The sequence below is a fragment of the Jaculus jaculus genome, chromosome 1 (genome assembly GCF_020740685.1).
Source record: "Jaculus jaculus isolate mJacJac1 chromosome 1, mJacJac1.mat.Y.cur, whole genome shotgun sequence".
Classification (NCBI taxonomy): domain Eukaryota; kingdom Metazoa; phylum Chordata; class Mammalia; order Rodentia; family Dipodidae; genus Jaculus; species Jaculus jaculus.
In genome coordinates this window covers 38467315-38495202 of record NC_059102.1, presented here as the reverse complement: position 1 = coordinate 38495202, position 27888 = coordinate 38467315, and the positions used below count along the sequence as shown (strand labels likewise).

Here is a 27888-nt window from a genome sequence, read left to right as displayed (position 1 = left end):
AGTCATGAGACCTAGGGGTGTAACATCTGCTGATATCTGGAAATATATATATATACTATGATTATCAAACTGCCCAGTAAGCACTTTTCTTAATATTTATACCCTTATATTAATGCTACTCTCACTTTGGGTAGAGAATCTTCTCTTTTCAGATGGCAGTGACTTTGGGATGACTCAGAAAGTATCATAGTGCTGGAAAGAAGTGACTAGAGTACCGAGTAACATCTCCATCACACCTTCCAAAGCTCAGGGTCTAATGCGGAAGAGGTGGTGGAAAGAATGTAAGGAAGGATAGGACTCCTTACAACGTGCTCCCTCCAGACATAAAGTGGCTTGGATATCCATGACCTCACAGTGCCTGACACTACCTACACATGACCATCATAAGAGGAAAACATCATGACATCAAAATAAAAGAGAGACTGATTGAGATGGGGAGGGGATACAATGGAGAATGGAATTTCAAAGGGGAAAGTTGGGGGAGGAAGGGTATTACCACGGGGTATTTTTATAATCATGGAAGATGTTAATAAAAATTGAGGAAAAAAAAAAAAGAGAAAGGAAAGAGACATCTGGGGAGGGAGATTTAAAAAAATTTTTTATGCCAGGCACGCCTTTAATCCCAGCACTTGGGAGGCAGAGGTAGAAGAGTCATTGTGAGTTCAAGGCCACCCTAAAATTACATTGTGAATTAAAGGTCAGCCTGGGCTAGAGTGAGATCCTACTCTGAAAAACAAAAACAAAAAAATTATGGGGCTGGAGAGATGGCTTAGCGGTTAAGTTGCTTGCATGCAAAGCCTTAGGATCCAGGTTCCACTCTCCAGGTCCCACATAAGCCAGATGCACAAGGTGGCACATGCATCTGGAGGCTAGAGGCCCTGATGTGCCCGTTCTTTCTCTCTAATAAGTAAAAATAAGTATTTTTTAAAAATGTATGTATTTGTACATGTATGTGTATGTATGTGATGTGCCAGTGCCTTTTGCCTCTCTAAATGCCAGATATTTGCACCACTTTTTTGAGTATGGTTTCCATGGAAAGTTTGGGAACTGACCCCAGGGTAGGCAGGCTTTGCAAAGAAGTGCTTTTAACCATTGAGCAATCTTGCCAGCCTCCTCACTCAGTTTATTTGAAACAGACTTTTACTATATAGTGCAGGCTGCTCTTGAACTTGTGATCAGGACCTGCCTTAGCCTCCTTAGCACTGGGATTTAAAGACACTACATCTACCTACCTCTACTTAAAAAAATAGTATTAGCCAGGTGTGGTGGTGCACACCTTCAATCCCAGTACTTGGGAGGCACAGGTAGGAGCATCATCGTGAGTTAGAGGCCACCATGAGACTAGATAGTGAATTCCAGGTCAGCCTGGACTAGAGTAAAACTCTACCTCAAAAATAGTAATAATGATGATGATAATATTGTAGGGTCTGAGGTTGTAGTTCAGGCATACAGCTTTTCATGTGTCAGATGCAGAGTCCAATCCCTTGTACAAAAAAGGTAAAATACACAGATACTATGTATATCAAGTGTACAGTTGAGTTTTATCAGAAATACACACTTAGAACTGGAGGGCCAGAGAGATGGCTTAGCAGGATTAAGGCACTTGCCTGCAAACCTAGGGACCTGAGTTCAATGCCCTACTACCCACATAAAGCCCCATGAGGGCTGGAGAGATGGCTGAGCGGTTAAGCGCTTACCTGTGAAGCCTAAGGAGCCCGGTTCGAGGCTCGGTTCCCCAGGTCCCACGTTAGCCAGATGCACAAGGGGGCACACGCGTCTGGAGTTCGTTTGCAGAGGCTGGAAGCCCTGGCGCGCCCATTCTCTCTCTCTCCCTCTATCTGTCTTTCTCTCTGTGTCTGTCGCTCTCAAGTAAATAAATAAATAAATAAATAAATTTTTTTTTAAAAAGCCCCATGAATTTTCTTTAGTAACATCAAAATCCTTTCCCATGGGGCTAGGGAGATGGCTTATGGAATGAAGCACTTGTCTATGAATCCTAAGAGCCCAGCTTCGATTTCCCAGTAACCAAAAGCCAGATGCACATGGTGGCACAAGTGTCTGGAGTTCATTTGTAGTGGCTAGAGCCCTGGTGCACCCATTCTCTCTTTCTGTAATAAATAAATACTTTTAAGCCTTTAATCCCAGCACTCAGGAGGCAAAGGTAGGAGGATCCCTGTGAGTTCTAGACCAGGCTGGGACTACAGAGTGAGTTCCAGGTAGCCTGTGCTAGAGTGGGACCCTACCTCAAGAGAGAAAAAAAACTAGATGATCCAACCAAGATATGATTGTCCATTGGCAGAGAAACTAAAAGTCAAATTCATACCCCCAGAAGTTGCTTCAGATTTTATTTTACATTTTTGTTTCTTTCTTTTTTCTTTTTAATTTTAATTTAATTTAATTTTTTATTTGAGAGTGACAGACAGGAGACAGAGACACAAGAGAGAGAGAAAGAGGGAGAGGGAGAGGGAGAGGGAGAGGGAGAGGGAGAGAATGGGTGTGCCAGGGCTTCCAGCCACTGCAAATGAACTCCAGACGTGTGCACCCCCTTGTGCATCTGGCTAAAGTGGGTCCTGGGGAATCGAGCCTTGAACCGGGGTCCTTAGGCTTCACAAGCAAGGACTTAACCACTAAGCCATCTCTCCAGCCCATCTTTTTCTTTTCTTGTCAAGGCAGGGGGCCACTCTAGCCCAGACTGACCACGAACTTATAGCATTTCTCCTAACCTCAGCCTTCTGAATGCTAGAACTAAAGGCATGTACCTCCACAGCCAGCTGCCTCTGTTTTTTTTTAGGTAAGTCTCTATCCCAGGCTGACCTGGAATTCACTATCTAGTGTCTGGCTGCCCTTGAACTCACAGCTGTCCTCCTTCCTACCTCTGCTTCTCAAGTGCTGGGATTAAACGCACTGCAACACAACACCCTGGCTACCTCGGAGCCGTTTAGTTTTCAGAGCTTTCATAGGGAGCTCATTTTGAATTACTGTAGTACAAGCATGAGGGTGAATGATGGGTGAGATGCTAATATACATAGTAAATAAAAGTAAGGAAAATAACAAATAAACTGACAAAAAAAAAAAAACCCACCTTGCTGGGCATGTTGGCACACGCCTTTAATCCTAGCACTCTGTAGGCAGGAGTAGGAGGGTTGCCATGAGTTCGAGCCCACCCTGAGACTACATAGTGAGTTCAAGGTCCGCCTGAGCTAGAGTGAGACCCTACCTCAAACAAACAACAACAAAAAAGGGTTAAGATGCTTGCCTGCGAAGCCTAAGGACCCAGTTTGATTACCCAGTATCCACATAAGCCAGATCAGATGCACATGGTGCATGCATCTGGAGTTTGTTTGCAGTGGCTAGAGGTCCTGGCATGTCCACTTTCACTCCCTCAAATAAATAAATTTTGAGTACAGCCTGAGTCTACATAGTGAATTCCAGATCAGCCTGGGCTCAAGTGAGATCCTACCTCAATAAAATAAAATAAAATAAAAGTTCTCCAATTTATTCATACTATATGCAAAATTATCTCCCTGAAATACACAATATTTGTTTACCAATCTCCATTTTTTTTTTATTGGTTTTTCGATTTTTTGAAGTAGGGTCTCACACTAGACCAGGCTAACCTGAAATTCACTATGTAGTCTCAGGGTGGCCTCAAACTCACAGCAATTCTCCTATCTCTACCTCCCAAGTGCTAAGATTAAAGATATGCACGACTACACCCAGCTCCGATCTTCATTTTTTCCTTCTCCTGTCTTTAAGTTTTTCACAACTTAGCTTCCAAACCCTCTAGTTTTTCCTTTCAACAAGACTTATTCAGGGCTGGAGGGATGGCTTAGTGGTTAAGGCATTTGCCTGCAAAGCCAAAGGACCCATGTTAGCCAGATGCACAAGGGGGCGCATGCTCTGGAGTTCATTTGCAGTGGCTGGAAGCCCTGGTGTGCCCATTCTCTCTCTCCCCCTCTTTCTCTGTCAAATAAATAAATAAATAAATAAAAATAATTAAAAAAGACTTATTCAATCAAAAAACATGCCAACATACTTTTTTTTTTTTTTTTCGAGGTAGGGTCTCACTATAGCCCAGGCTGACCTGGAATTCACTATGTAGTTTCAGGGTGGCCTTGAACTCATGGAGATCCTCCTACCTCTGCCTCCCCAGTGCTAGGATTAAAGGCATGTGCCACCAAGCTCTGCTGAACTCTTCAACTTTTAAGACTGGAAACTATCCTTTAGTCTGAAACACCCCTTCACAGCCCTCATCTAATGAACTTCCACTATTCCTTAAGACCCTGCTCAAGTGTCATTGCTGTGAATTCTTCCTTTGACTCCCCCAAACAGAATTGCTTTCTTCCTCTTTTGTGTTCCCTCCATACTTTTAAAAGGATGCCAGGATCCCTCCATGCTTCTTATAAAAGTAGTTTTTGTTCAACATTTATTGGAATTCTATTATAAAACAGATTCTGTTAGGGCTTAAGACAAAAATACAAACAAGGAGTTTTAAGGAATCCCACTATTGGAGCAGAAAGACCTTTAGAACAATCATGATGTCTCAAGTGACTGAAACAGAAATGTGGTTAACAGGAGTATACTTCCTGAGTTTATGGAAATGAATTACTGGGTTGGGAAGATGGCTCATCAGTTAAAAGCACTTGGTTGGGGGCTGGAGAAATGGCTTAGCGATTAAGGCACTTGACTTGGTTTCATTCCTCAGGACCCATGTAAGTGAGATGCACAAGGTGGCACATGCATGTGGACTTCATCTGCACTGGCTGGAAGCCCTGGCACACCCATTCTATCTCTTTCTTCTTTTAATATTTTATTTATTTGACAGAGAAAGTGGTGGGGGGGGGAGAGAATGGGCACATCAGGGCCTCCAGCCACTGCAAACAAACTCCAGAAGCATGCACCCCCTTGTGCATCTGGCTAACATGGGTCCTGGGAAATCGAACCTGGGTCCTTTGGCTTTGCAGGCAAACACCTTAACCACTAAACCATCCCTCCAGCCCCATTCTCTCTCTTTCTGTCTCAGCCTCTTTCCTCTCTCAAATAAAAATATTTTTTAAAAAAGCATTTGCTTGGAATTTTGTTGTTTTTTGAGGTAGGGTCTCACTCTAGCCCAGGCTGACCTGGAATTCGCTATGCAGTTTCAGGGTGCCGGGATTAAAGGCGTGTGCCACCACACCTGGTGCTTGGAATGTTTTTGAGACAAGCTCTCAGTTTCCCAGGCCAGCCCAGAATTATGTACCCTAAATTGGCACCCAACTTTTGACAATCCTCCTGCCTCAGCCCCCTGAGTGAGGGGATTACAAGTGTGAACACCATGTTTGAGTTATTAAGTGACTAATGCTTGTGTTTGTGTGTGTGCAGGTGTGAGAGAAAGACTACAGGCACACATGTAGTGGTCAGATGACTTTTCAGGTCATTTCTTGCCTTTCCACCTCATTTTAGGATGGGCTTCTCTCTGGATCTCATGCTGCTGTTCTTTGCTGGGCCTGCTGTCTCAAACTTCCAGGAATTTCTTCTGTCTCTTCCACCCACCTCATTGCAACTATACTGGAATTACAGAAGCCCTTCTTCATGGCTTCCAGCAGAGCAGAGGACGGGGCAGATCCAACTCAGACACAGCTGTGAGGGCCTTTATCCACAGAGCCATCTTTTTGTCCTTTCTTTTCTGTCTTTTTTTGTTTGTTTGTTTTTGGAGGTAGGGTCGTACTCTGGCCCAGGCTGACCTGGCACTCACTATGTTTTCTCAGTGTGGCCTTGAACTCATGGTGATCCTTCCTACCTCTGCCTCCCCAGTGCTGGGATTAAAGGTGTGTCACCACACCCAGCCTTTAAGTGACTAATTCTTTTAGCACTGTAAATTCTCTCAAATGAAAATAACCAGAATACCTGAATATATTCTGTTTTTTAAAAATTCTTTATTTGAGAAAGGAAGAAGCGGAAAGGGGGGACAGAATGGGTGCCATAGGGCCTCCAGCCATTGCAAACTAACTCTAGACGCATGTAGCACCTTGTGCATCTGGCTTATGTGGGTACTAGGGAATTGAACTTGGGTCCTTAGGCTTCACAGGCAGGCACCTTAACCCCTAAGCCATCTCTCCATCCTCTGAATATAGTATTGGTTATGCTATCATACCCCTGGGTTAAAAGAAGCTAAGAGTTAATTTTCACAAGGGTAGATTCCCTGGCATTAAGGAAAAAAATAAGTTCCTTTCCCATTACAGACAAGTCTAAGTTTTCCCAATGTATTCACAATTTGCTATCTAGCAATAAACTTGCTAGCACTTCCCAACTCCCTGCACTTTCCTCAGTGTGTATGGAGCACAGAGAAGGAATCAAAGCAGTATTTATGTGGTCACTGACCTAGAAGGCACAATCAGACCTCTGTCTGATGGAGCTTCAGCCTTTTGAGAGTCTGGAGCAGCAGCTGAAGGCAAGGAGGGCAGATGTGCAGGAGCAGAACAGAGGAAAATCCCTCAGGAGCAGGTTCCAGTCACAGGCTGTAAAAATGACCTTTCTGCTGATGATGCAAGACAATTCTCCAAACTACACTTAATTCTTCTTTAACAATATTTTCATTTCAAGAATGGTTTCTCCAGGCAATCAAAAATGTGGCAATGTTGGGCGTGGTGGCACAAGCCTTTAATCCCAGTACCTGGGAGGCAGAGGTAGGAGGGTCGTCATGAGTTCAAGGCCACCCTGAGAGTACATAGTGAATTCCAGGTCAACCTGAGCTAGAGTGAAACCCTACCTCGGAAAAATAAAATAAAATAAAAGTGGCAAAACACAGTATGATAGGCCAAACCAAAGGAAAACCCAAATAACAGAAAATAAATTAAATTCATTACCTGCAAATCTAACATGTCCAAAAATCACTCTATCCAAAATTAGCTCCCTTCTCTCCTCCCTCTGTCTCTCTCACACACTCTCTCTCTCCTCTTCCAGGTAGTGTTTTCCTCTGGCCCAGGCTGACCTAGAATTCACTATGTACTCTCCAGGTGGCCTCAAACTCACGGTGATCTTCCTACCTCTGCCTCCTGAGTGCAGGGACTAAAGGCATGTGCCACCATGCCCGGTTTCATCTCCATTTTGGGGTAAAGTATTTCTAAACCCTTGGGATTATTATCTTGGGGAGTCTTCCTTTTACTTCTTTTTATTTGTTTTGGTTTTTCAAGGTACAGTCTTGCTGTAGCCCAGGCTGACCTGGAATTCACTATGTGGTCTCAGGGTGGGCTTGAACTTGTGGCAATCCTCCTACCTCTGTCTCTCAAGTGCTGGGATTAAAACCATGCACCACCACACTTGGTGGGTCCTTTTTCTTCAAATTTTTGCAAGCATATTTTTTTAGTTAAAAAAATTATTTGTGAGCAAGAGAGATTTAAAAAAAAATAGGCACAACAGAGCTTCTTGGTACTGCAAAAGAACTGTAGATGCATGTGCCACTTTGTACATCTGGCTTTACGTGGGCGCTGGAGAACTAAACCTGGGCTTTCAGGCTTTGTAGGCAAGTACCTTTAATGGTTGAGCCATCTCTCCAAACATCAAGTCTTACAACTAGTACAACCTCAAATTCTACATTCCTCCACCATAACTAAGTCCATTCACATAAGCAGTTTTTACTGTGTATATACTTAAACTAGTTCCAGGAGACTTTGGTGATAAAAACAGAAGGATAGATAGCTAGCATATGGGCATGTGCATAGGCACAGTTACAAAATAAATCTGTTAATTAGTACATGAGAGATTGAGAAATAAGTATTAAAAAGATTCTGGCCAGGCATGGTGGTGCACACCTTTAATCCTAGCCGTTGGGAGACAGAGGTAGGAGGATTGCTGTGAATTCGAGGCCACCCTGAGACTACATAGTGAATTCCAGATCAGCCTGAGCTATGGTGAAATTCTACCTCAAAAAACCAAAACAAACAAACAAACAAAAAGATTCTGAAGTGACATGTCTGACTGGGAAAAGAAATGGGTATGTGTGAGAGAGATAGGGTGGGGGGGAAGAGGGCAGCAGTGCCTTGACTCTGACATCTGGTCAGAAATAGCTGGTAGAGGAAACAGGAAAGAAAAGCACTTGGGAAATAAAGAATGGAAATTGTTCAGGGAAAGGAAGGAGATGGGAGGAAGGTTAATCAAAAATATGTTATAGCACGAGGCTCTGCAAGCATGATCTCTAGCGCCCATGTAACAAAAGCCAGGCAGAGACACATGCTTATCAAGCCCAGTCCTGAGGGGAGCTAGAGACAAGAGGGCCAGTGGGGCTCTCTGGTCAATGAGTCTAAATGAAAAATAGGAAGCTGTAGGTTCAGTGAAAAACTCTCTTGGGAAAATAAGGTGGAAGCCTGATTGAGGATGCCTGACATATACCACACACACACACACACACACACACACAAATAGCCAAAGCTCTGCCATACTTTACAGTGATTGAGAAGAGATAATGAGTATCCTTTGTGACATGGAGGTTCACTGGTCAGCTCTCTCTCCCCCTCTTTCTCACTCTCAAATAAATAAATAAATAAATAAATAAATTTTTAAAAATATTTAAATAAAAAAAAGTTATAGGCCCAGAAAGCCAAGTGCTGCATGTTCATATGTGGATCCTAGCTACATGATTGTAGCTTCTGTGTGAGAAGGAAAAAAATCAGTAGCAGAGGCCAGTAAGTTAAAAAGGAGATATAAAGGGAAGAGAAAGGGAGGGAGGAGGGTACTTAATAGGTTGGTATTATATATATGCAAATAGAATAATAGATTAACGGGAGTGAAAAGGCCCAAAGTGAGGTCAGGGGAAGAGATTGAGTAAGGAAAGGTGGAGGAAGAGCTAATCAAAATCTAAGACTATGCAAATAAATCATATGGAATCCTTCGGTTTGAGCCATAGATTGTTGTTAGAAAATTTTCAGTGCCAGGGATGGGACACCTTCAGTGAGTTGTTGGCTAGGGAGGTCCTTGATGCCCCCAAAACATTATAGGCCATTGCCGAGGTCCTTGGTTTCCCACCAGGAATAGATAGTAAGACCCTATTGCTGAAGACTCCACATACTTGGGCCACTGAGAAATCCTGCTAGAACTGAGCTGATAACCTCCTCCATGTGGACCAGCTGAAAGAAAGCTGGAAGAAGCCATTCTACATGTAGTTCAATGGGAGAAAGAAATACCACCAGTAAAAATACTCAACAGTGGACACTGCAAGCCTTATAATTGGCCAGCCAACCCAAAGGAGCCAACGGGTGCAATAGTGGCACGTCTATCATGGTGGAAACCAACTGCCCTCTAATTGGACTGGAGGCCCGCTCCATGGGGGGAAACATATCCCTGATACTGAAAACTTAAAACAGGGGTAGTCATGAGCCCTAAGGGTATAACATCTGCTGCTATCTAGCTAAATGTATATACTATGCTCATCAAACTGCCCAGTAAGCACTTCTCTTAATGGTCATACCCTTATATTTTTTTTTCTTTTTTTTTTGTTAGTTTGTCCCATTAAAAATATGGAACGCTTCACGAATTTGCGTGTCATCCTTGCGCAGGGGCCATGCTAATCTTCTCTGTATCGTTCCAATTTTAGTATATGTGCTGCCGAAGCGAGCACCATACCCTTATATTAATGCTACTCTCACTTTTGGTACAGAATCTTCTCTTTTCAGATAGCAATGACCTTGGGATGACTTAGAAGGCATTATGGTGCTAGAAAGAAGTGACAGAGGAGTGCTCAGCTTCCAAGGCTCAGGGTCTACTGAGGAAGAGGTGGTAGAAAGAAAGTAAGAGCCAAAAGAAGGGTAGGACTCCTTACAACGTGCTCCCCCAGACTGAATTCCAGGCCAGCCTGGGCTAGAGCTAGACCCTACCTCGAAAAACAAAAACAAAACAAAACAAAACAACAACAACAAAATGAACCCAGGAACTGGAGAAATGGCTCAACAACTAAAAGTGCTTGCTTGTGAAGACTAACGGCCAGGTTTGATTTCTTAGTACCCATATAAATCCAGATGCACAAAGTGACACAGAGATCTGGAGTTCATTTGCAGGACAGGAGGCCCTGGCACACCCATACTCACTCTCTTTCTGTCTGCCTCTTTTTCTATCTCTCCTAAATAAATAAATAAAAGATGAGCCAAAGGATGGAGAAGAATGCTTTGGAATGTTGTGTTCCAGACACAAAGTGACTGGTGCATTCATGCTTCACAGTAGCTGTCATTACCTGTGTAAGACCTATATGATAGTGGGTCCATCAACACATTGTCATGGATTATGGAGGTGAGAAAAAAGACATCAACAAATAGAAGAAAGACCAGCAGGATTTAAGAAGTTCAATGAAGGGTAGCGAGAGGGGATTATGACAAAGTAGACTGTATATATGTATGAAGGTTATCAAGTAAAAACAAACAAATCATAAAAACAGCCAGGCATTGTGGTGCACACTCAGGAGGCAGAGACAGCAGGATTGCTATGAGTTTGAGGCCACCCTGGGACTATATAGTGAATTCCAGGTCAGCCTGAGACAGAGGGAGACCCTACCTCAGGCTGACCTGGGATTCACTATGTAGTCTCAGGGTGGCCTCGAACTCTTGGCGATCCTCCTACCTCTGCCTCCTAAGTGCTGGGATTAAAGGTGTGTGCCACCATGCCCGGTTATACTTTTAAAAACCAAAAACAAGCAAGCAAGCAAATGTATATATAAAGAATGAAAGTTGTTGCCTGGAACTAAAGGTCCAGGAGGGCAGTGGTAAGAATAAAGGCTAGGGTCAAGTAATGGCAGTTCTGAATACCTGCCTAAGAGGCCTTAATTCTTAGGCTTCCAGGTCATTTTCCTCCCATTACTTGCACCTTCTTTAGAGCTGACAAGTTTTGTTTTTTTTTTTTCCTCCCCTTCCCCACCAGGAACCCTCAGGTGCTAAACAGAGTTGGTGGTAGTTGCATTTATAATCATGAGTTGCTCCTTCTGTATTTGTAATTTGTAGGAGCAACTGCTACTGTGAAGGCTGGTCTCTTAGTTTACCTAGAACAAGGACTGACTTAAGTTGGAGGACTAGAAAGCACGTCTTATTCTGAAGATACTTCAAAACCATTAACTTTCCACAACCAAACTATGACTGGGATCTAAAACTGAAGATACTAACCTAATCCTTCCCAGATCTGCTTTCATTTTACAACACCCTTCTCAAGGATCTACACTTCTATTGCCTACAACAGGTTATTCAAATTCTTCTTTTGGAATCTAAGGTACATACCCAACGCTTTATCTGTTACTAGTCCTCTGGACTAATCTTTTTGTAAGAGAGCTAAACCACAACAGGTGTTACAGAAATTCCGCTAGCTGAGATAAACGCAAAGCACAACGCAGTTTAGACCTTTTTCCAGGCATAAGTATAGATTTTATGAAAATACAAGAACTTAGCAGTCCTTATTTAAGCCATCTTCTAAAAGAATGTAATGAATAAAAAAATCCAAAAAACACTGCTTTTCAGAATGCACAAATGTAGAATACTTATAAATAACACTAATATAGTAACATTCTTCATCTTGGGAGGGATGAGATTATTTGGATATATGCATATGTGACAACACTCAATGTTCACTTCAGTTTAAGGACATAAATTTTGCCCCAAAATAAACCATAAACAAACTCTATCAATGACAAGTATGCCAAAGTATTTAGAGACAAGTACATCGATACCCGCAATTTAAGTGGATAGGTATATGGTAACCTAAGTTATAGAAAAATGTTAATGATAGGTTCTAGATGGTGTGTGCTGTGAGGGCAGATATATGTGGAGGTCAGAGGACACTTCAGGTGTCAGTCCTTACCTTCCACCTTGTTTGAGGCATGGTCTCTCATTATTTACCTTTGCATTCAGCAGGCTAGCTGGCTAGCAAGCCTCTGAGAGATTCTTCCGTCTTTGCCTCCCTTCTCACTTGTAGGTGCCCTGTACTTACTGATGCTATGGCTATAGCATTCAACTTATATGGCATCTGGGGATCTGAACTCGGGTACTTACGCTTGTACTGCAAGCATTTTATCCACTGAGTCATTTTCCAAGCTCTATAAACTTGTTTAAACTTTGATTAATGTTTGAAATTGTTTTCATAATAAAACATGGGGGGAAATAGCACTGATAACACTCTGCCAATTCTAAGCCCTGCAAACACAGAAGATGTTAAGCAGTAGAGCAAGAGACTTTTGTTGTTTCCTTGAGGTAGGGTCTTACCATGCAGCATAGGCTAAACTAGAATTCATTACCAAAGTTAGACACACACCACCATGCCCAGCCAGCATCAGGCATTTTATTCTCTGATGCTTCCAAACTACCCTGCACTTACCTTAGCATGGTGTCTCTCCCACCACACTATAAGTTATTAGTGGCCACAGTGCTAATATAACTTATATTTATATTCCAGTTTCTTTTTATCATGTTAGGTGAAAAATATGTAATCACTAAGGTAAAATGACTGAATCGAAGTGGAATGTTGCTAAGAACCAACTTTTTTTTTTCCTTTTAGTTTTTCGAGGTAGGGTCTCAATCAGCTCAGGCTGACTATGAAGTTTCAGGGTGGCCCCAAACTCGTGGCGATCCTCCTACCTCTCTGCCTCCTGAGTGCTGGGATTAAAGGTGTGCGCCACCACGCCCAGCTCAGAACCAACTTTTACTTCCAGTAGATTCACTATTCACTTCTCACATATCCTCAAGTTAACCCGTTCAATTTCCTAAACATGCCCTTCACTTGTCCCAAACACACAAAATTGGCCCCCCTCAAGTGTATCTATATCCATTTCGTGTTGTTACTTAAATCTGAGTCTGAAAGCCTCCTAACTTTCAATAACCTTTTTTTACTTTTTTGAGGTAAGGTCTCACTCTAGCCGAGGCTGACTTGGAATTCACTATGTAGTCTCAGGGTGGCCTCGAACTCACGGTGATCCCCCTAGCTCTGCCTCCCGAGTGCTGGAATTAAAGGCATGCGCCACCACGGCCGGCTCAATAACTTTTTAGATTCTTTTTTTTTCCTAAAAGAGCGAAATATACCAAGGAAGCCTGAAATTTTGTCTTGTTTAGATCTTAGACAAACTCAAAAGACCTTCCTGAAACTGGGGATCTGAGACGAAGATAACACATAAAATCAATAAGGACTCTACCAAGCTGCGGAGGTGAGGTCTCGAGATACCAGAACATCACCCCCATTCCTATCTGGCCTCTCCCCTCCCCTCCCCTCCCACCCATCATAGCCACTCAAAGAGCAGGGGCGCCGGCCACTCCCAGGATGCCACGCGACCAGAGCGTAGCCTCAGGAACCCGCATCCCCTCCCCACGTTAACACTCCACCGACGCCGTCTGGGGCACCAGCACCACGATCGGATCCCATCCGGAGTCTGGGTCCCAGCTCCCATCCTCCCCACTCCCGCCCGGCCCTGCGCAACCCTCATGCCTCCACTGGGACTCAGTTTCCTTATTTGTGAAATGTAAAGACCCTCTAGGAACTACAGGGAGACGAGGCACATAAACCTTTACGGAAGATGCAAGCGACTATGCAACTTCTTAGGGCTCGACAAGCAGCCCTGAGGCGACCGAAGTCACCTGTGCCCCTCATTTCCCTTCCCGCCGCGCGCCGGGGCCGGGGCCGGGGCCGAGGCCGCTCCCTTCGGTTGGTTCCCGGTGGAAGCTTCGCGGCGCCTGCCTGCCGTACCTGCAGCCACCTGGCTAGCGGGAGCCTCCTGCTGACCCATGACGAAGTCCTGCACGAGGCCCCACAGGGCGCCTGGAGGCGCCGCCACCCCGGCAGCGGCGGCCATGACGCGAGCCAGAAGCCGTGGGAGGGGAAGTGGGAGGTAGAAGCTGACGTTCGTCTCTGCGCACGCGCCTGCAGAGCCAATCGTTGAGCGAAGGCTGGGAGGGGGCGGGACGCTGTCTGGTCACGTGTCTGCCGGCTCGCGGCCAGGCGGTTCCAGGAGAGATTGGACCGTCCCTCTCCCCACCCCCCACGAAGGGCGGGGCCCGGGCGCGGCGCGGGGAGGGGGACGCGCCCGCTGGGCACGCTGCTTGGGGTCCGTGGAGGGCGCATAATTCCCGGCCGGGCTCCCCGGGAGACAGACATTGGGGCGGGCACCTGGCTGGGTGGGGCCCGGGCGGGGGAGGGGAACGACGGCACGCACCCTGGGGGAAGCCAATGAGAAAACAAGGCCCGGCCCGAGGGGCGGTGCCGCCGGTCACATGCTCACCTGGGGCGGGTGGCGGCGCGGGCAACGCGAGCCGGCGGAAGGGAGCGGGGCTGGGCAGGGGGCGGGGTTAGGCAGGTGAGTGACAGGCTCCAAGGGGGGGGAGGGAGAGGGGGGCTGGCCCCAGCTGGGAGCCCCAAGCGATCCCAGAGTAACTGCGGCGGTGTCCGCCCCCTCCCTCCGCCCCTCCAGCCGGGCTGGGCACTGTCGCGGGCCCCCTGGCCCGGCCACCTCCCTTGTCCCCTGGCCCTCAAAGTTTGTGTGGAAGCCGGCGCCGGGCACGGTGTGCGCCCCCGGGGAGATACGGGAGCTCCCCGATGTCGGGCTGCAGGAGCGGTTGACCCGGGACGCCGCGGTCCGGGACACGAGCGTGGAGCGGTCAGCCCGGCAGCCCGCCGCCTCCGGTGCATGGGGACCGGCTGAGGAGTGAGCATGGGCAACTGCGTGGGGAGACAGCGCCGGGAGAGGCCGGCCGCTCCGGGACACCCCCGCAAGCGAGCAGGTAAACGCCGGGGGGAAAGGAAGCTGAGCTAAGGCACCCTTGCCGGTTGTCCTCCTGGCCCCGAACCCTGGGGAAAGGGGATCCCGAGCGACCTCCCGCGGCTCCCGGCGCCCCGGGCTGCCCCTCCCCGGCGCGGAGTGGCTTGGGGAGCGAGTTGGGGCAACTGCAAGTGGTGACCCGTGCCGCGAGACCAACTCGCTCCGGCCGGGAAGGTCCCGGTGGGGGCGGGGGCAGGAAATGTTTCCAGACCGCAGTGGGGGCCGGCGGAGAGGGGGCCCCCCGGGGCGGGCGTCGCTGGCCGCGGCTGCCTGGGTCGGGGTCGGACCTCGGCCCGTCGGGGCGCGGCACGGGTAGCCTGCGTCCCCAGAACTCGGAGAGAGCGAGAGGTGAGCACCGTCGCTCCTTCCAGAGAGTCACTGTGTCATTATGGGGTTGCAGATCGTGGTTGCCGGAATCCGACTTGCAAAAGCAGTGCAGGACTCTGGCAAAGAAATCTTGGTTATATTATTTTTTTTCTTGCTTTTGAGAGTCTCCTGGCCGGCCGGGAGTCTAGGAAAAGTGAGGTGCGAGGTGAGAGTTGCCCGCGGGCTCCTTAGGATCCTTCCAGGCCAGCCATACGAATGGTATCCGCGCACAGGTTATCAGGGTTTGTTGGATCCCTCCCAGGCTGACAGTGGGATCTGCTCGCTGTTATCCTCAGCAGCCCCAACAAGGCTGTCTTTACTTTCTTGGTACAATACTCTTATCCTGGCTCTTCGCCCCTGGAAGAGGTCTGACAGTCATTTCTCTGGGCTTTGTACTTCTCAAGAGCATGTTGCAGGAACCTTTTGAGAATGAGAAAATAGACTACAGCAGAAAGGGGAAACTTGTCCGAATCTCCAGTAGATCTACCTCCTCTGTATAAAAGCTCAATCCCAGAGAGGTTGAGTAACTTGTCCAAAGCCACACAGCTAGTTAGCAGTGCAACTGGGGTCAGAAGCCAGTCTTTTCGCCCTGTTGCCACATATCCCTTTATGTAAGAGGAGCCACAGGCGCAGTTGTTAATGAAGTGGAAACCCTAGTTGGAGTTTCCTGTCTGCTTTCACGCCAGTGTGTTGTTTGGGTTGTGAAAAGAAGGATGAGGAGAAAACTAGGGGAAGCAGGGAAGGATGTCTGTGCAGTGGACAGGATGACTCTGTAGGCAGAAACATGTTTTCGTGGAAGAATGGAGTAAACTTGAACTTAAAATCCTCTTGTTTGAGAGCAACTCTGTCCATTCTTCTGGCTGAGGAAAGTTGATATCCTACCCCAAGGACTTCTGTTCATTCATTCAACAAATGACCCTTATTTATATGCTCAATCTTTTATTTTGCAGCATCCTTTTTTTTTTTTGGTTGACAATTGTCTCCTACCTGAACCTCTCCCCACCACTCCCTGTCTTGGTTTCAGGTTATCCTGGCCTCCCTGTCTTTCACCTTACATCCTTCTTATCTCCTTTACTGTCTGAGGACTGGAAGGCTAGGCACACATTCTAACACTGAGTTCTGTCCTTATCCCCTCACTCTCCTTTCTGGCCATTCCTGCCCACCCACATCTTAGTTTGATATTGTGGGTTTTCTCATTCTACTGCCTTACCAGATAAATCTTAGTTCCACAGCTCTTTGTCCATCAGTAAAACCCCTGCCTCCTAATCAGTAACTTGAACTCCAGACCAACATCTCTAGGTGTCCACTGGACACTGTAGTGTAGATATTTTCACATTCAACCCCTAAAAGCAAGTACTGCATCTCCCTTAGCCATCTTTCTTTTACTCTTGAGGGCTGCCTGACAGGCTGGATGCTGACACACTCTGCTGCCTTGTACTCTGCCTGTGGTCAGTCAGTCGCTGAGGTATGCTGGTTTTCCTTCAGCAAGTCTTACAAACCTGCCCCTTCCCACTTGACTTCAGTCACCTCAAATCCACCTCTTCTCCCAGGCTTAAGTGAGTTCTGCACATAGGGCAAGTTCACCTCTAGTCATTCATCCAAAACCTGCACAGACTGTCCCTCCAGAAGATGATTGTCCAATTAATGTGTTCCAAACCCTGTGGTTTCTATGTTCAAAAATCTTTCTGTACCTTCTCATTCCTAAAAGAACTTTAACTTTCAAGACTGTTCATGTCTGGCCTGGTCCTTTTAAGACCTAATTTCTTCCACTTCCCTGACATTAAGGCCACCAATGTTTGTTCATGCCATTTTTCCTTCTTAATGAAAGCCTTTCTTCTCTTCAAGGTACACCTCAAATCCATCTGTCTTTTTCAGTTTTGAAATACGATCTTGTTATGGAGCCCAGGCTGGCCTAGAAACCCCTATATTGCTGTGTAGCTTAGGATGGCCTTGAACCCTCCATTTTCCCAAATACTGGGATTACAGGAGTATACCACCACACCCTGCCCTCTTTTATTTATTTACTTTTAGTTAGCATGCAAAATAATGGGCTTCATTATGATATTTTCATATCTATTACTCTTTTTGCTCATATCCATATCTTTCTTGAAGCACCCTGCCTGGCAATTCTGCCACCCCAGCAGGAGTGATTGCTTCTTGTGAGAACTTCTGCAGACACATTACCTATGCCACTTACTTAACAATTATCTACTCCTTATTATTAGTTATGTCTTTGAAGCTCACCATCTTCTATCAGCAACCACACTGCAAACCTGGAGACCTGGATTCTGTTTTCTCCACTTATTGGTCTGCCCGGTCTCTCACCTACTCATAGCCACGTACATAGTCAGCACTTAGCACAGTGGCTCATACAGAGGAAGCACTCAAAATTTGTTGATTTTAAAAAGCTAACCAGACTTCATCCTACCCCTTGAATATTTTACATAAACATTTTGCTGAAGTATATCTTTACATATTTTTTACTTGCCAGTGAATCGTTACTTTAATTCTGTGGGTCCCACTATGAATAGTTTTATTCATAAAGTCCAAAGCCAAGAGGAACTCTGGAGGATGACAAATTTGGTACAAGGGAAGGAATCCTACTTAACTTCACAGCATGTATCTGACATTCCTGTGACATCTGCAGTTTACCCTCTGACAGGTACATGCTTTCACATTGTAAGACTAATGCCTAGGGCTGGGGGTTGGCTCAGTGATAGAACACTGGTCTGGAATATGAGAAGCCCTTCACTGGGGCTGGGAGAGACTAGCACCTGAAACTCCTCAGCTTCTTCTGCCATCACTCTTTCTTTCCTTTTGTTTGGATTTTTAGGCAAGCACCTTAACCACTAAACTATCTCTGCAGCCCCAAGTATTATTTTATTAGCCACCTTTATTTCATTTCTCATTTGTATCTCATTTGATTATTGAGGACTGGATATGTAGCTTAGTTGGTAGAGGGCTTGCCTAAATAAAGTTGTGGGTTTAATCTCCAGCACCTCATAAAGCTAGGTGAGGTAGCCTGTGCCTGTAATCTCAATACCTGTGAAGTGGAGGCATGAGGATTAGGAGTTCAAGATTATTCTTGGCTATGTGGTGAGTTAAAAGCCACTGTGGGCTACATAAGACCTTGTCTCAAAAAATAAAAAATTAAAAGATTGAGTGGTTGGGTGTTCAACTCAGTACTGTCGGGCTAGTACAAGGTCCTGGATTTGGTCTGTAGTACCTGGGAGGGAAGAGACATTGAGAAAAGAAAAAAAAAATTCTACAAAAAAAGTTTTTGGGATCCTCCTCCTATTTATTTAGCCACATTTGAATTTTACCTTGGGTAATAGCAATTACAGATGTCTTAAGAAACTAATATATTTTTAACTTTTTTTTTATTGTTACTCTGCCCTACCCCATAAGGTGTAGATTCTACTTTTCTGGGTGCTGAGGTATCTTTTTTTGGTTTTTCAAAGTAGAGTCTCACTCTAGCCCAGGCTGACTTGGAATTCACCATGTAGTCTCAGGGTGGCCTCGAACTCATGGCAACACTCCTACCCCTGCCTCCCAAGTGCTGGGATTAAAGGCGTGCACCACCACGCCCAGCTCCTGGGTATTCTTTTGCATGCTTTTGAGACTACTTGTTGATGTACTCCTTTGGAGGGGTTCCTGCCACCCCAGGTAGATTAGTGTGTCTGCCCAGGAACTTGATGGAGTAGCTCAGCCCCCAGCCTTTGCAGGGAGAATATGGCAGAACTGAAACCCAAATATGTGTGATATTCCAGGCATACCCACTTGCATTCTGGAATCTCAAGCTCAGGGTGGACAGTCCTAGGGCCTTTGGGGGTCCTGGTTGGGCCTGGTGCTCTGGTTGTAGGGAATCTACTTTTCATTTTGTGGGCTGTGTGGAGTAATTGAGTAGCTTCTCCACTTGCTCAGTAAATAGTTTCTGTATCAGACACATTTGCAGGCTGTGACTAGACAAGGTCCTTGGCCACACAGAGCTTACAGTCTTGGGAGGGTACAGATAGTAAATATATGGGCAAATTGCAGATCGTCCAGTATTATATATGCTGGTTACTCCCACGTTTATAGTCTCAGCCTATCCTCTCCAACTCCAGGCTGGAACATTTTTCTACCTGCTCTACACCTCTGATATCCAAAAGCTTCTCACAAGTACATGTCCAAGCCAGGATAACTTTTCCGCCTCCACCACCATTGCTGCTTCCAAAACTGCTCCAGACTCTGTAAATGGTATATTATTTCTTCAGTTGTCCAGCCTCCCAAAATTCTGGAGTCTCCCTTTCTCTAAAGCACCACATCCATTTAATCAATAAGTCCTTCGGCATTGACCTCAGTGTATCCTGAACCTGACTTTGCCCATCTCCACTACTTTTCACCCTGGCTAAGCCATAGTCAGCTTCTTACCTGGCTTTCCTGCTTCCTCTCTTGTATCCTGGCAGACTATTTCCATCACAGCAGCCAGTGATGCTATGAACTATAAGTCAGATTTTGTTACTGCTCTGCCCAGCCCTTCCTGTAACCCCATCATTCAGTGTCCTTGTGCTGGGCTACAAGGCTCAAGGAGATTTGTCTGTTTACTTTCCTTAGCTCGCCATCTCTTGTTTGGCATTCCCTTTTCAACTCCCTGGGATGTGAAGGGATCCTTCCTACTCAGCCCTTGTATTTAAAACCAGATCCCTTCTCTGCTCTTTTTTTTTTTTAAAAAAAACAACAACTTTATTTATGGGGGGGGAAGGGAGAGAGAATGGGCATACCATGGCTTGTAACAAGTCACTGCAGACAAACTCCAGAAGCATGCTCCACCATGTGCATCTGGCTTATGTGGGTTCTGGGGAGTTGAACATGGGTCCTTAGGCTTTGCAGGCATGTGCCTTAGCTGCTAAGCCATCTGTCCAGCCCTTCCCTCCACTCTTGACATCTACCCCCTACCTCTGTTTTGTGTTTCTTCATTTTCATGCTATAACCTCATATTGACTTGATGCCTTTCTCTGTGTAGTCAGAAATTTAATTTTTGGTACCAAAAGCAGTCTCTGACATATAGAAGGTACCTAGAAAATGTCTTCTGTGTGTGTGTGTGTGTGTGTGTGTGTTTGTGTGTAATGAACCTATATTAACAGAGTCTGTAGAAGAGCAAGAAAAACCCACCTGACTGACCTCTCACCTTAGGAGATCCATCATCCTGCTTGTGTTATGGTAGAATAGATGAAGCCACAATCTGAGTGGTGGTATCTCCCAGGGAGATACCAGCTTGTCCATCAGACCTGGGTAAAGGCATGATGCCCTGAGGGGCCTGTGCTGAGAGAAACCAGGGCTGAAGCAGGAGAACTCAGAGAAGCGTCTATGAGGGTCCTAGCAAGGCAGGACCACTTTCTTGTATTTCATGTGTGCAAGCTTAGCTAGAGTTTCTAGTCCTTAACACATAGGGAGGGAAGAGGTGGCCCCACAGAATGTGAGGCAGGAAGTCAGGTGATGTGGATTCCAGGCCTCTTCACCATTGATTTGCTAGAGAATTTTTAGAATCATTGAATCTGTGAGCTGAAAAGGAACCCAAAGATTTCTTTAACCTCTTTTTTCTTATCCAGCTATTAAAAAAGAGAACAAAGGTATCTGTTCCCTGCCTTATTCACAGAAATATGGTGCAGCCTGTGTAAAAACTACTTGGGCTCCTTCAAGTATTGATTGTATTCTTGGAGGGCAAGAAAGGAGTAGTCAAGGTCAAATGTTTTTAAAAAGGAGGGGTTATTTAGTCTCCTCTATGCCACTTCTATGATGGGGGGTGTTGGGGAGGCAGGCCAATTTGTTTTGTGCTCTGATGCTTTTCTCTTTCTCCAAGTATATAAGAATAATATTTCTAGTTTATTGCAACAAGACATTATAAAGATGAACTAAGCTAACACTGATTTTAAAAGTCCTTTCTTGGTCATACGGTCTACCCAGGCTTTCATCTGGCAATGCTGTGAAATGAAACCTTGGTTTTCTGCTCTGTCCTACTTGTTTGTCTGACTTTGATGAGGTTCTCAATTTCTGAGCCTCAGTTTCCCCATTAGTGCTCAGCTCTCAGAGAGGTGGCAAGACTTAAGAGAGAGAGATTCTAGATGAAAAGGACTTTGTGAACATAGAAAGTTTATATTCATGGGCTGGAGAGATGGCTTAACGGTTAAGGTGCTTGCCTGTGAAGCCTAAGGACCCAGGTTCAATTCTTCAGGTCCCACATAAGCTAGATGCACATAATGACACATGTGTCTGGAGTTTGTTTGCCATGTCTAGAGGCCCTGGCTTGCCCATTCTCTCTTTCTGTCATCCTCCCTCCCTCTCTGTCTCAAATAAATAAATAAAGTTTCTATTCAAATCTACAGGACTTTTACATAAAAGACAGTGATTTTTCCTGCAAATCATTGAAGCTTACATATATGTGTGTGTGTATGTTTATTTATTTAAAAGAGAATAAGGGCTGGAGAGATGGCTTAGCGGTTAAGCGCTTGCCTGTGAAGCCTAAGGACCCCGGTTCGAGGCTCGGTTCCCCAGGTCCCACGTTAACCAGATGCACAAGGGAGCGCACGTGTCTGGAGTTCGTTTGCAGAGGTTGGAAGCCCTGGCGCGCCCATTCTCTCTCTCTCCCTCTATCTGTCTTTCTCTCTGTGTCTGTTGCTCTCAAATAAATAAATAAATAATTTAAAAAATTCTTAAAAGAGAATAAGAATGAAGGAGAAGAAGAGGGAGGGAGGAAGAGAGAGCGAGTATAGGGCACCAGGGCCTCCAGCTCCTGTTAAGGAACTTCAGGAGCATGTGCCACCCAGTGCATCTGGCTTTTACATGGGGACTGGGGAATTGAACCTGGGTCCTTTGGTTTTGTAGGCAAGTGCCTTAACCACTAAGCCATCTCTATATCCCCCTTTTCTTTTTGCTTTTTATTTTTATTTATTTATTTGAACAGTGAGAGAGTGTGTGTATGTGAGGGGGTGGGGGGCCAGGGTCTCTTGCCACTACAGACAAACTTAAGATGCTTGCACCATTTTGTGTGTCTGGCTTTATGTAGGTACTCGGAACTCAAACCCAGGCAGTCAAACTTTGCAAGCAAGTGACTTTAACCACTGAACAATCTACCCAGCTCCCCCCCATGTTTTGATATGTGTGTTCTGCATGTTTCTGTATGTGGGTACACATGTGTGGAAAGATGTATGTGAATGTGTGTGCATTCCTCTATCACTGAACCCAGAAATCACCAATTTGAGCTTGTCTAGCTAGCCATCTTGACTGCAGGATGCCCCATCTCTGCCTTCAAAGCGTTGGAATTATAAGTGCACCACCACCATTTCACTTGGCATCTGTATGGCTTCTAGAGACCCAAACTGAGGTCTTCATGCCCCCGTGGCAAGCACTTTGCCCACTGAGCAGTCACTGCACTGAGCCATCCTCCCCAGCCTGTTTTGCTTACTTTCTTACTTTTTTTTTCCCTCCTTTCTTTCTCTCTCTCTCTCTTTTTTTTTTTTTTTTTTTTGAGATAGGGTCTTGCTGTAGCTCAGGCTGACCTGGAGTTCTCTTGGTAGTCTCAGGGTGGCCTTGAACTCACGGTGATCCTTGTACCTCTGCCTCCTGAGGGTTGGCATTAAAAGCATGCCCAGCTCTTTTTTCTTTTTGGGGGGGGGTTTGGAGGTAGGGTCTCGCTCTAGCTCAGGCTGACCTGGAATTTACTATGTATTCTCATAATAGCCTCAAACTCATGGTGATCCTCCTACCTCTGCCCCTCAAGTGTTGGGGTTAAAGGTGTGCACTGCCACTCCCAACTGCTGCTGCTGCTTTTTTTTAAGTGTATGGGTGTGTATGTGTGTGAATGTGTGTGTAAGCCAGAGGACAACCTTAAGTGTTCATGTCATCCACCTGTTTTTGAGACAGGGTCTCTCACTGGCTTGGTTCTTACCAAAGAGGCTGGACTTGCTGGCTAGTGAGCCCCAGGGGTCCTCCTCTCTCCACCTCCCCAGCTCTGGAATTACAGGCATGCATCCCTGCTTCAAGCACGTTTACATGGGTACTGGGATCAAACTCAGGTTCTCATGATTATTAGGCAAGATCTTTACTAACTTAGCTATCTCCTTAGGCTGAAGGTCTTTTTAAAATACAAAACTATAAAAGTAGTTGGGCATTGTGGTCTGCTTAGTCCCTAGGTAGAGGATAACCATGAGTTCAAGGCCACTCTGAGACTACAGGGTGAATTCTAGGTCAGCTTACCCTACCTTGAAAAACCAAAAACAAAAAACAAAAAACAAAAACCCTTAAATTAAAAAAAAAAGGCTAGCTGGGCGTGGTGGCGCAAGCCTTTAATCCCAGCACTTGGGAGGCAGAGGTAGGAGGATCGCCATGAGTTCAAGGCCCCCCTGAAACTACATAGTGAATTTCAGGTCAGCCTGGGCCAGAGTGAAACCCTAACTCAAAAAACAAACAAACAAACAGGCTAAAATGAATTTTGGATGGGAATCTTTCTGAACTAATTGATAAGGATTTGTAAAATCTATACAGTATAAATGCCTTTATGTAGCTTTGGGTAGTTGAATTCACATATGTGTGAAGCACCTTCTTGGCAGAAGTGGGACCCCAAAAGATATTTTTTTTATAAGAGTAGTGGCTTGGTATTTTTTTTTTAATATTTTTTGTTCATTTTTTAAAATTTATTTATTTCAGAGCAACAGACAGAGAGAAAGACAGATAGAGGGAGAGAGGGAGAGAATGGGCGTGCCAGGGCTTCCAGCCACTGCAAACGAACTCCAGACGCATGCACCCCCTTGTGCATCTGGCTAACGTGGGACCTGGGGAACCGAGCCTCGAACCAGGGTCCTTAGGCTTCACAGGCAAGTGCTTAACCGCTAAACCATCTCTCCAGCCCACCCAAAAGATATTTTACTCAAAAACTTTATTTAAGAAAGAAGAGGGGGTTGGAGAGATGGCTTAGTAGTTAAGGTATTTGCCTGCAAAGCTGAAGGACCCAGGTTTGATGCCCCAGGACCCAAGCAAGCCAGATGCACATGATAGCACTTGCGTCTAGAGTTCTTTTACAGTGGCTGAAGGCCTTGGTGTGCCCATTCTCTCTCTCTGTCTCTGCCTCTTTCTATCTCTCAAATAAAATAAAACAAAAAAGTTACAAAAAGATTTTAAAAAGAAAGAAAAGAAAAGGGCTGAGAAATGGCTTAGTGGTTAAGGCGCTTGCCATGAAGCCTAGGGACCTAGGTTCAACTCCCCAGAACCCACATAAGCCAGATGCACAACGTGGCACATGCATCTGGAATTCATTTGCGATGGCTGGAGGCCCTGATGCGCCCATTATCTCCTCTCTCTCTCTTTCTCTAATAAATAAATAAAAATAAATCTTGAAAAGAAAGGAAGAGGGCTGGAACCCCTGTAGTATCAATGTGGAGCTTATTGTGATAGGATGGCTCCTCATTGGTTCCTGTTTCCTCTGGGAGGCTGCTTCTAAGAGCTGAGGGCCCATACTGCACTCTTCCCAGAGCCCAAGCCTAGATCTCCCAGATGAGCCCGTTGGCTGCAGGTTTGTTGTTCTCCAGGACTCAAACTGCCGCAGCACACCTGGCAGGCACCAAGAGCGCTCCAAGAGCAGCAGGTGCTGGATTCAGATGAATCTTCACAGTCACCCTCAGGGCTGCTATTATCACTTCTTAAACAGGTGAAGAGACGATCCCCAGAGAGGCAGTCTTGCTGCCTTAAGGCCACACAGCTTGTAGTTTAGTGTGAATGCTGATCTCTTGAACACAAAGTTTTAGTTAGCCACCATAGTTTGTTGTCTTTGAAATAGAAGAGAGTCTCCTATAATTGTTGTTTTTAAGTTTTCTTAAAAAAATTTTTTTCTAGGTAGGGTTTTGCTTTAGCCCAGGCTGACCTGGAATTCACTATGTAGTCTAGATCTCCGCAATCCTCCTACCTCTGCCTCCCAAGTGCTGGGATTAAAGACGTGTGCTACCATGCCTGGCTTATTTTTCAGTTTTTTTTTTTTTTTTTTTTGAGACAGGCAAGACTGGAACTTGCAATCCTCCTGCCTCTGTCTCCCAAGTGCTGAGATTTTCTTTTAAAAAAGTGTTTTATTGCTGGGCCTATACCCAGTAGCAGAGGCAGTAGGATCAGCCATAAGTTAAATAGCAGCGTGAGTTCCAGGCCAGTTGAAACTATGAGTATCAAGACCCTGTCTCAGGCTGGAGAGAGGGCTTAGTGGTTAAGCACTTGCCTGTGAAGCCTAAGGACCCTGGTTCAAGGCTTAATACCCCAGGACCCACATTAGCCAGATGCACAAGGAGGTGCACGCATCTGGAGTTTGTTTGCAGTGGCTGGAAGCCCTGGCATGCCCATTCTTTCTATCTCCCTCTTTCTCTCTCTGTCTGTTGCTCTCAAATAAATTAAAAAATTTTTTTAAAAAGATCCTATCTCAACAAAACAAAAATAGCAACAAAAGGTTTTCTACTGAGTTACCTCCAAGGGTCTTCACAGACCTCTTCACAGGCCTCTCTCATTTGTGCCTCTTTATACCAAAGGGAACGGTTCTCCCTGTGGAAGATGAATTTTAGTGCTCACACCACTGAAAAGAGTAAGCGCTGGAAGCCAGCCTGAGTACTGGGACTCCAGTTCTAGGAAGCTCCTGTCTTAGCCCTGCCCACCCCACGGAAAGCCCCTGGCTGACAGGTGTGAGGGCAGCCCAGCTCCAGGACTGTAGCCATTCTCCTCCCTCTCCTTACCTGCCACTTGTAGTTTTCTGACCCCAGACCACACCTAACATGGAGAAAACCAGGCACTCTCCTCTTGGTATAAAGTGGGTGCTCCATAGATGTGCCTGAACTGTTGTTTGAGGGCTGCTAGAAGCAATGGAATCCCAGCCAAGATTGTGTTCCTAAAGAGAAACTGCCAGTAGAATGCAAATGCTGCTGTTTCCTCTGCTTTCTCTCACAGTGAACCCCCACTTTCCAACTCCCAGATGCTAGGGTCTTAACGAAAGGAGTGCTAGCACTTTACAGTCTTTGAATGATTCCCAAATTCCCAAGGGAAAAGAGGCAGGGGGCGAGTCACGTCAGCAAAGTGCTTGCCGAATCAGGTGTCACTCTTCGTAATTAGTAAGATGAATGATCTCTTGCTTTGCTCAGCATTTTGTAGTTTTCAAAGTACTTTCTTGACTATTATGTGTCATTTGATATGCATAGCTATCTTGGTAGGTAGGCAGGGCAGGAATCACTTTTCCCCTTTCACAGGCGAAGATGCTAGGACTTGATGAGGCTGCTTAGCTGCCCTGGGTTATTTATTAATAAGCATCAGAGGCCTTGGGGGGGGCAATGATTCCACTGCTTTCTTTTATTCTTAAATTTATATATATATCTATATCTATATGTATTATTTTTATTTATTTGAGAGCGACAGACGTAAAGAGGCAGAAAGATTGGGTGTGCCAGGGCCTCCAGCCACTGCAAATGAACTCCAGACACGTGCGCCTGCTTGTGCATCTGGCTAACTTGGGTCCCAGGGTATCAAGCCTCAAACTGGGGTGCTTAGGCTTCACAGGCAAGTGCTTAACTGCTAAGCCATCTCTCCAGCCCTTAACATTTTTATTTACTTATTTGCAAGCAGAGAGAGGAGAGGAGGAAAGAGAGAGAAAGAATGAGAATGGGTGTGCCATAGCCTGATGCCATTGCAAACTCCAGACACCTGCATCCGGCTTTTGTTCATCTGGCTTTACATGGGTACTGGGGAATCGAACTCAGGCAAGCAGGCTTGGCAAGTTGACAACTTTAACAGCTGAACCATCTTCCTAGGTTTCTTACTGGGTGTGAAAGTCTGAGGCATAGCTTCAGTTTATGTATCTGTAAAGTCGGGACCAGTCTCTACCATTTAGTACTCAGGGATTAAGTGTGATAATGAGTGTGAATGATAATGAGATGGTGGCTGACAGGTGTGAGGGCAGCCCAGCTCCAGGACTGTAGCCATTCTCCTCCCTCTCCTTACCTGCCACTTGTAGTTTTCTGGCCCCAGACCACACCTAACATGGAGAAAACCAGGCACCCTCCTCTTGGTATAAAGTGGGTGCTCCATAGATGTGCCTGAACTGTTGTTTGAGGGCTGCTAGAAGCAATGGAAAGGCAAGTTCATTGTTTTCTTGAAGACTTGAGGTCTGCTGACCTTTGTTCTGCTGAGAAGCAGAGTTGCTATCTTCAACTCTAGCCTGGGAAGTATGATCCTCTGACCCTTTCTTGCAGTCAGTGTGCATAGCAGTGGCTGCCATGAATTTCCTTTGATGCTCACACCTTTAATCCCAGAGCTTGGGAAGCAGAGGTAGGAGGATCACTGTGAGTTCAAGGTCAGTTTGAGACTATAGAGTGATCCAGGTCAGCTTGGGTTACAGCGAGCCCCTTCCTTGAAAAACTAAAAATAACAATAATAAAATAAGGTCTTGCAGGGAGAAAGATCAGAAGATAGTTTTCTCTTGGTGACAGGTAATTATGACAGGTATAGCAAATGTTTCACTCATTTAGTATGTTTGCATTTTACCATCTCAGATCTTCCAGTTGTAATCTTGGGCAAGTTAATTTGAATTTTTTGGCCCTCAGTTTCTTCATCTGTGAAATGTAAATAATAGTACCTCCTTGAAAGGGTTGTCATGAGCATTAAATGAGTTACTGTGGGTAAAAAAAAAAACAACTGTGCCTAGGGCATATTAAATATGCAATAAATGTTAGTTATTATTTACTGTTACTACCATGCCTGGAAGCTGTCCTCATCCT

At 45.5% G+C, this 27888-nt stretch overlaps 2 protein-coding genes and 1 non-coding gene across 4 annotated transcripts in view; 1 reads left to right on the top strand and 2 right to left on the bottom strand.

Annotated features, from left to right (window-relative positions):
* The window catches only part of Mms19 (MMS19 homolog, cytosolic iron-sulfur assembly component), a 54682-nt gene extending 40879 nt beyond the window's left edge, over positions 1-13803 (bottom strand). For both annotated transcript variants that reach the window (XM_045141575.1, XM_045141576.1), the window contains exon 1: positions 13681-13803. In XM_045141575.1, coding sequence (XP_044997510.1) covers positions 13681-13786 — 106 coding nt within the window. In that variant the 5' untranslated portion in view covers positions 13787-13803. The remainder of the gene's footprint in view (positions 1-13680) is intronic.
* On the bottom strand, positions 9486-9592 carry LOC123458086. Its single transcript, XR_006635385.1, has one exon. It is a non-coding gene; the product is annotated as a U6 spliceosomal RNA (small nuclear RNA).
* Positions 13804-14354: 551 nt separating the features above from the next.
* The window catches only part of Ubtd1 (ubiquitin domain containing 1), a 72395-nt gene continuing 58861 nt past the window's right edge, over positions 14355-27888 (top strand). Inside the window, exon 1 of the mRNA XM_004669906.2 lies at positions 14355-14711. Within this exon, the coding sequence (XP_004669963.1) occupies positions 14642-14711 (70 nt within the window). The 5' untranslated portion in view covers positions 14355-14641. The remainder of the gene's footprint in view (positions 14712-27888) is intronic.